Source organism: Apaloderma vittatum, unplaced genomic scaffold (genome assembly GCF_000703405.1).
Source record: "Apaloderma vittatum isolate BGI_N311 unplaced genomic scaffold, ASM70340v1 scaffold19203, whole genome shotgun sequence".
NCBI classification, from domain to species: domain Eukaryota; kingdom Metazoa; phylum Chordata; class Aves; order Trogoniformes; family Trogonidae; genus Apaloderma; species Apaloderma vittatum.
The window spans coordinates 5,368-14,221 of record NW_009706610.1 but is presented as its reverse complement, the minus strand read 5'-3'; the positions used below and the strand labels follow the sequence as shown (position 1 = coordinate 14,221).

The 8,854-nt window shown below is 37.0% G+C and overlaps 1 protein-coding gene across 1 annotated transcript; it reads left to right on the top strand.

Moving 5' to 3' along the window:
- Window positions 1-1,528: 1,528 nt before the first annotated feature.
- PSMD12 (proteasome (prosome, macropain) 26S subunit, non-ATPase, 12) lies at window positions 1,529-8,093 on the top strand (the record flags this gene model as incomplete). Its single annotated transcript, XM_009865865.1, has 10 exons — window positions 1,529-1,588; window positions 1,828-1,956; window positions 2,513-2,620; window positions 3,528-3,632; window positions 4,067-4,216; window positions 4,378-4,512; window positions 5,083-5,195; window positions 5,571-5,745; window positions 6,260-6,337; window positions 7,652-8,093. Coding segments are annotated over 10 exons (1,263 nt in total), but the record flags the coding sequence as incomplete, so codon positions are not given.
- Window positions 8,094-8,854: the final 761 nt, after the last annotated feature.

Below are 8,854 nucleotides of genomic sequence, written 5' to 3'. Positions count from 1 at the left end.
GAGAGGAGGTGTCAGGGCGCAGCCTGCGGGTGAGGGCGCAGGGAAGGCCCGAGCGCACCAGACGGGACCTGGGTTTCCCCTGTCGCAACTTTGCGCGGTCAGCATGGCTGGGCAGACACTTAGGTGCTTGTTCATCCTCGGGCTGCTGTGCGCCAAAGCTGCCTTCGTGTAATTGATCCTCTGTCAGGTTAGGCAGGGAGTGCTTTGCGTCCTTCTGACTCGGTTATGTACATACTCCAAGAGACTGGAACGGAGGGCCAGAGCCATGGCAGGCGGGTAGAGTGCCTGGCGTCTGCTCGGCAAACGTGTATGTGTATCCAGCCATAGGGGACCACAGAGTGTCTTGCTGATGGGATCGCAGAGGTAATCATGGTGTATCTTAAGGTTTACTTTGTGGACTTGTTCTCTTGCCTAGAGATTCTTATGCTTGTCAGACCTCAGAACAAGCAGACTGGATTTGCTGTTACGTCCTTTCTCAGTAGGATAGCAGCTGATTCTTTACATGCTGCACTTCATTCCTGTGTCTTGTGGTAGACATGTTGTACTCTATAGTGTATAGAATTCTGCAGGCAGTAGCATTAAGATAAGTAAATTGCCTCTTACGCTGTCTTAAGACTGTTTCTTATGGAGAGTACACACAGGTGTTTTAGTAGGTATGAACACCTGTGTAGGTCTGGCATAGCTCTATGTAGGTCTGGACACTACAGCCATGTTTCATTGCTGTATAACATGTAAATTTTGTGTTAGTAAGAGCACATCCTTGACAAACCATTATATATCGTTTAAAAGACTTCAGCAGGTTAGGTACTTTTTAGAGACGAGTTTCATTTTCTTCTGTCGTTAATTTTCTAGTTTCTAGCCATTTTTTGAAGCTCTACAGTTGCCATGGTCTGTTACAAATTTTCTCATATTAACGTGTTTTTTTTAATGAGATATTTGCTGGGAATTACAACTCAGGAATAAAAGGACATTGTCATATTTTTAACTCCTCTAAACAAGGGCAAATATAGTTCTGAAAAGCCAGAGAGTATTACAATTCCGTGCCTAGATTATAAAGCTTATGTAGATTATAATATGTAATATGCTATAATTAAGATATAATGAATGTGGATGAAAGTAATAGTAAAGCAATTTTTTGGCCAAGGTATCTAATTGCATATCTGGTCTCACTTAAAGTGTTGTTTTGGCTAGGAAGGAAATCAAGTCTTCCATCTAGCTCGGTGAATGTAAGCTAACCAAACCTGTCTGAAACTTGCTAGGTTTCTCGTACTCGACAGACAACTTATAGCATGCATTGGGCAAAAATAGAACTAGTATCGTTCCAGTTCAATCTGTGTGCAAAGCCATGTGTTTAAAGTTAGTGGTGTGTATATATGTTTATTATTTTAAGGAGCAAAAAACACAAAACAACTTAAAAATAAGTGTAGAGGCTAGTCTGTGTTATTTACTTACATGAAAATTAGAGCTCTTTTAATTTAAACTGAGTTGTGTTCTTCACTCAGTGATAATTTTTTGCCTGTTGCATTAGGAAGGAAGATTGCAAGAAGTAATCGAAAACCTTCTCTCCTTGGAAAAACAAACACGAACGGTAAGTGGCGTGTGGGGCATGGTGTGCACGCTGGGGTCTCCTGCATGCCCCCTTGTTCCACTGCGTTAAGGTTGTGAAAGGAACGGGAGCATCGGTCTTTCTCTCTGGTTGTTCTTTTCTTTCAGAAGGAAATCAGTGAGGCTACATACAGTATTTTCCCCTTTGTATAACAGAAGCGCAAGTGATCGGGGTCTGCAGGTTGTTCATCCCATAATTATTGTGCTGCTTCTCTGTTACAGGCATCTGACATGGTCTCCACATCCCGGATCTTAGTTGCTATAGTGAAAATGTGTTACGAAGCTAAAGACTGGGATGCTCTTAATGAAAATATTATTCTTTTATCAAAGAGAAGAAGTCAATTAAAACAGGTGAATTTAATCCTTTGAAACAAAACAAAATTATCTTTGGAGCTGTGTTATGTATGTGGTTTTCCCCTTCTGTGTAGGGACTTTCCTGACTTTGTATCACCTGCTTGAATATATCGTTATTAGCTTCTATTGACGTTTTTTAGTAGGCATATGAAAGTCAGTAATGAAACTGATGTCTGGAATTAGTCCATCTTCACTTTGTGCCTGAGCTCTGCGTAGTTCTGCCTGCCGTTCTTGGCAACAAAGCTGCGGCTTTCCTGCACACCAGTGCTTTCAGAGGGTAGTTCTTCTACAGTCTGTATCGTAAAGATACCCTTAATTTTTCTTGTTAGCATGTGGTGTACGTTAAACAGTTATTGCAATTTATTGTGATCAGAAAAGGTGTGTGCTTTATGCGATGGCTTTAGAAACAGTCATGCTCTGAAATTCAGTTCTTTCTGAGAAATTGACTGTCAGGATTTTTGTTGTAATGAGTCTCTTTACTTCGATGGTTAGTACTAATCTCTGAGTGAAATCTAAAAACATAGTATGTTTTTCTTTTCTGTTCTTGGACTAGGCAGTTGCTAAAATGGTCCAGCAGTGCTGCACTTACGTTGAAGACATCACAGACTTACCTGTCAAACTGCGCTTAATTGACACGTTGCGTATGGTTACGGAAGGAAAAGTAAGATTTTCTTTTAAGACTGTCTAAAAGGTAGAATAAAAATGTTCACCTTCTTTAAAAGCTTAGCTTCTTAACATAATTTTTTAATTTTCAAATGAGAGCAAAAGTATATTTTTAAATTAACCCAAGAAGCCCAAAAGAGTGCAAATATTTTGCACTTCATATTTAAAGTATTTACTGAAACAGTGGTTATATTTCCAGGATGTAGATATTTGGAAGTATTAGTAAAATTAACGATACATTTCAGGGTTCTAAAATGCCATTTATTTTTCACTTTTAAAATGCTACGTATTTGAATTTGGTAGAGAATTGGGCAGGTTTAGTTTAATTTCTCCTGTGCTTCGCAAGGTATTACATACAGTTATGGCAACCAGAGGGTGATTACAAAGCATTATACCAAGTTAATTTTTTACATAATAGTCCTTTTGCTTTAAGAAAATAAACAATTCTGGATTAAGGCAATTTTGTATTAATGTTATGACTTTTGTCTGTTCAAAGTTAGTCTAAATTATTACTAACCAAGTATTGTTGATTTGTGGCTGCTTAAGAGTGAGTGAAATAATGCAATCAGTAGTACTTAATACACATTAACCATTAAAATGTTAACTTCATATCTTTTTGATATATTTTATCAGCCAAAATATCTAATACTTTATTCACAGTGCAGTGTGCATCCTTTTATGTTTGCTTAAAGAATGGTAGATTAATTTAGACATAATATTTTAGACTAATTTGGTCCAAATACTTCAGAATTGTCAACTACCCATCATATTTTATCTGTGTGTATCGTGGATACACAAAAGAATTAACTGCTTGTATGAAAACATCAAATGTATGTCTTAGTGAGGTTGTGGTCTTAGAGTTCGCACTCTTTAGAAAATTCCAATGTTCAAACTACTACTTTCAGATATATGTGGAAATTGAACGTGCTCGCCTGACAAAGACACTTGCAAAAATAAAAGAACAGAATGGCGAAGTGAAAGAGGCTGCCTCGATTCTGCAAGAACTGCAGGTAACGTGCCTTGGAACTCAGAATTGCATCAGCAACAAAAATTAATTCTGGCTGCTCTCAGATTGTTGTTTAGAAACTTATTCAGGTACGTCTGCATAAATGGCTGGACTGAGATTAAGTTACGAGTAGAAGTATAATTCAGCTGTAACTGCTTTTGTTAGTCTCACGGTTAGGTTACATGAAGTATTTCCCATTTGGGAAACAGATTGCAATTCTCTAGGTAGTGCACTGAGTTGAGTATTGGTGAATTCTTCTGGTGTAAGCAAGGGCTATAATTTAAAATCGACTAACCTTTTCTCCGTTTCGCTCACCCTGGAAAAGCTGTTTTTTCTGTTGTTTTGTTTCTCCCCAGACAACCTCCCGCTCCTGTTGCGCAGTTAAGAATGCACTTGATTTGACTTTGACAGTGTTAAACAGTTACATTTTCATTTTAGGTGGAAACCTATGGTTCAATGGAGAAGAAGGAACGTGTGGAATTTATCCTGGAGCAGATGAGACTCTGTCTAGCTGTAAAAGACTATATTCGGACTCAAATTATCAGCAAAAAAATTAATACAAAATTTTTTCAAGAAGAAAATACAGAAGTAAGTCACTGGAGGATTTCTCTTCTCCCCCCTCCTCGAGTTTTAATCTGACAAGGCTTTCTTCAGGGCTGAGTGGATTTGAATTCTGCAATCCAGTTGGATTTCATTTCCATGATTCATGGAGCTGTCTGTATTCACGTCACTGTTTCATGCCGTTTCAGAAACTAAAGTTGAAATACTACAACTTAATGATCCAGCTGGATCAGCATGAAGGCTCCTACCTCTCCATCTGTAAGCACTACAGAGCCATTTATGATACTCCTTGTATCCAGGCCGAAAGTGAAAAGTGGCAGCAGGTATAAAATCCGTTACATACCAAATGTCGGTATTTTCCTGTGGCAGATACCCATTTCGTTACCAGATCAGTTTACAGCAGCTTAAATAGCTCATCATTCCGTTGGTCTTAGTTGTGTTTTTTTAATGGCTATACTAACAAATTGGTTAGTTGAAAACACATACAATAAAGATTTCAAATGGATATTTATAACTCACATCTTTGTTATATTGTCTTTGAAATCTTGAGCATGTCTTGTCTGTTTTATACAAGCACAGAAATTAGAAACAGCTGTGCAAGCGTGGTCTCAACGATAATGTTGTGTATGTAGTACAGATGTTACACATTTGAAAAGATGTTTTTTAATGTATTTATTTTAAATACTAAAATTTTAGTTAACCTGGATCAATTTAAATGTATCGCTGTGAATGAGGGTTCATTTCTGCAGGATGACATCAGTTTCACCGTAACTTCTTAAGACACCGGGCTTAAGCCTTTCGCATGTTAAACTGAGCTCTGAGCAGCGTTTTTGATTTCTCTGTTTAATTATGGGGGAAAAAACTCCAAAAATCGCACTCTTTCTCTTAAACAGGCACTGAAGAGCGTTGTTCTTTATGTTATTCTTTCACCTTACGACAATGAACAATCTGATTTGGTGCACAGAATTAGTAGTGACAAAAAGCTAGAAGAAATCCCCAAGTATAAGTAAGTATTCTTTCTAATAAACAGTTCTTAGGTTAAAAAAAGCGTCACTCAAACCAGCTGTGCAAGTGAAATTTGTTTACGCTGAGCCTGCTGTAAGCATCTCCGAATTTAATGTTATATGAAAAATACAGCAAAATTTTTATGATAGTGCAAGTTCTACCTTAAAATGTCTCTTTATATGGGCAAGATCTGTATTAGAAAGTCTGACTTGAGCTGCTCCTGATAGTGGGAAGTATTATAGAGTGTATTAATGAAATGTAATGGATATTAAAGGTAATAAAATGAAAACATTTACAATTATTTCTTTTACCTGTTTAAATATGAAATAAGCCTTATTAATACAGGATTGTAAATCAACTTTCCTAAACTATTTAGAGACCTCCTAAAACTCTTTACCACCATGGAATTGATGCGATGGACTGCCCTGGTTGAAGAATACGGGAAAGAATTGAGAGAAGGATCCCTTGACAGTCCAGCAACAGATGTTTTTGGCTGTACAGAGGAAGGTGAAAAAAGATGGAAAGATTTAAAGAACAGAGTTGTGGAACACGTAAGTATGGCCGTCTTCAACTCTTAGCTATGTCTTCAGTGCCTCGACTGAAAGTGCTTTTCACTTGCTCTGTTTTGATTACAAAGAGAAACCAAAAACTTATATTGTAAAGCAGCAGCTAAGTTGCCTTTTCTGTTGTATTTTCAACATTTTATTTGCTCATATATCTTTATTATAGATAGGTATTTGGCATAGTTGCCAGAAAGAAAAGAGCATGTTGCACTCAAATTGTGAGATGTAGCATTCTCATTTTAGTACAGCAGAAACTTAGAAATCTTGCTTTGTATTAAATTCATATATAGTTTGATTTCATTACTTAATTATTTGGCATGTGGAGACTTTTACACCTTTTACAAGCAAAAGATCTATCACAAATCTCTCACGTTCCTTATGCTGGACTGCTGTTAGAGCACTACAGCTCCTAATCTGCTTTTAACATTGACTTTCATATTTTTGCAGCCTGCTTCAATTATTTTTTGTACGTAACCCTCTACTTTGAACACTTTTATTCCAGAATATTAGAATAATGGCTAAATATTATACCAGAATTACGATGAAGAGAATGGCACAGCTCCTGGATCTGTCCGTTGATGTAAGTGTTGCTTTGCTTATCCTTTCATAAAGGGCATGGAAGTGTAGGTGTGCACGTGTTTGTGGCAGAAGTGTACGTATTCAGAAGAGTAACATTCTCTTTTGAGCTAAAAAGCTCTTTAAGGGATGCCGTAGATCATTGCTGCGTTGTTTTACAGACAATGCAGAAAGACACAGTGTTGTAGAAAAGCACTGCTTGGTAGAAAGTTCTCAGGGTTTACACTCACGTGTTTTTTTAGTGTTTGTGGATGTAGTATCTGTTGCTGTCTCTGTATAGATCTGTCTTCGTATTATCCTTGCAGCTCTCCCGGCTTCATCCTTAATCTAATTCCTCAGTTTGTGTTAGCTAAGAGCTTTTCAGCTCTTGCAGGAAGAGTGAAGTGTGCCATAGCGATAGACAGGGAGCATTAACTGAACTCCAGATCACTGGGCTCTTTTAATGAGACATAGTGTAAAAGTCTCTTGGGAGTAATAGTATTGATCTGAATATTTGTCGCTTTCCTAGTCAATACAACAACCTGAGTACATTTTCATGCCTTTATGGGAGATAGAAAACTGCTTTTTAATCCAGGCAGAACTCAATTTCATCATGCATGTGCCCATAAAGCAAAAGCTGCTCTTTAGAATTGATTTATATTCCAGGTCTCATTTAAATGCTGAAGCTTCTTGTCTTGTGCTTCAGTGTTAAAAAATTCTTGTCAGTGGGTGATTAAAACTGAAGTTACAGGGTTTCTCACCTTTGAAGGCCCTTGTTTGTAGATGGCTGCACTTTGGGAACATGGGATAGAATAATCTTTCTGTCATCCCCCTTTGTCTTTTCAAGAGTTTTCCAAAGAGATACACCATGACCATATCGGTATTTTGAGTGCAAATGAAAAGCTTTACCATCTTTTAATTAAATCTGCTCTTTTCCACAAATGTGGAGTAAACCTTTTTTGTCAGAAATTCACATGGATTTTCCTATGCCTTGCTTGCCGGATGGCTTGCTCTGATACCTCTGTAGCCAAGTACTCCAAAGTGTAAAAGTCTGTTGCTGTAGTATATTAAATTTTTAATGTCATGAAAGATAATCAGATATAGGTCAAATGAGGGGCAGAAAAAAGTTTTTAAGAATAGATTGTGCTAGCACCGTGCGGTGCCAACATGTGTGATATTACAGTATGGTATGTTTTTTAAGTAAATATTGCTGCAGCTATATTTCTGTTAAGTATAAAGAAAATCTTGTTTCCTGTGCTTTAATGCTGTTTGGGAGTAATTCTGATGTTTCAAAGATAAAAATGCTATTTTCTTGACTTAGTGCTGTTTGTCTTTACAGGAATCGGAGGAGTTTCTGTCTAACCTAGTAGTTAATAAGACCATCTTTGCTAAAGTAGACAGGCTGGCAGGAATTATCAATTTTCAGAGGCCTAAGGACCCAAACAATATACTCAATGACTGGTCTCACAAGCTCAACTCGCTAATGGCCCTAGTTAACAAAACTACCCATCTCATTGCCAAAGAGGAGATGATACATAACCTGCAGTAAGGTGCCTCAGTAATCTCAGTGCTTTTAAAGAAGGCATAAAATCTTCATAATAGAGACTATTATTACAGTGTGTATATGGTTTGTTTTCTCCTTGTCAGGCCTTCCTGGGCTAAAATTTAGAACATAATTCTGAAATTCCTGTTGACGATTAAGTTCCCGTGGTTATTCATTCAGTTGTTAAATGTTTTTGCTACAATTGGTGAAAGAACGTAATAAAACTGTATTGCCTGTATGATAGTAGTCTTGTGATTTCTTCTTTTCCATGTATACCTTCATCTGTCTTAACACATAATTCTGTCGTTATTTAATTACAGGACTCTTTTTTGAGGCCGTGATTGAGAGGATATACTGTAAATAATAAAATCCTAGGGTTTTACAGTAACAGTCATTGAGGTAACATAGTAATATTGTAATGTTGTGTCAGCATATCAATTGAACAAAATTCTGGATGTTCATACTTAAGAATAATGCTGTTTCTACAGATAGATTTTATTATAAATTCTGAGCTGACTGAGGAATCTTTTCTGCTTCATGCAAGTCACTGATTTTCCATTTTGTCATTACAGTTTGTAATAGCTACAAAAGCAATTACGCAGTTAGCTAAGATAGTACTTCAGAGCTGCTGTTTCCTGTAACTGAATGTGTAATATTCAGACAAGATAAAGTCCTGTTATTTGCTTGAACCTACTTGTAGTGCAGGGAAGCTGAAGACTTTTCCCCGTGTCCCTGTTTTGCTTTATGAAGAAAGTCAAATAGTAGCACAAACAGTATAGTAAGAATCAGTGGAACTGATACTGAATTTGCTCTATTATTTAATGTTTTTTAAAGCTAGCCATAACTAACTATTCTCTTCATAATTAATTAGGTAGGGACTGTAGTTGGAAACGATGCATGGAGATATATATAAATCCTATTTCTTTAAAAGCACACTGAACTTCATTCGAGATAACACTCTTAGCACAGGAAATTATCATATGAATACACAGTTAGTCA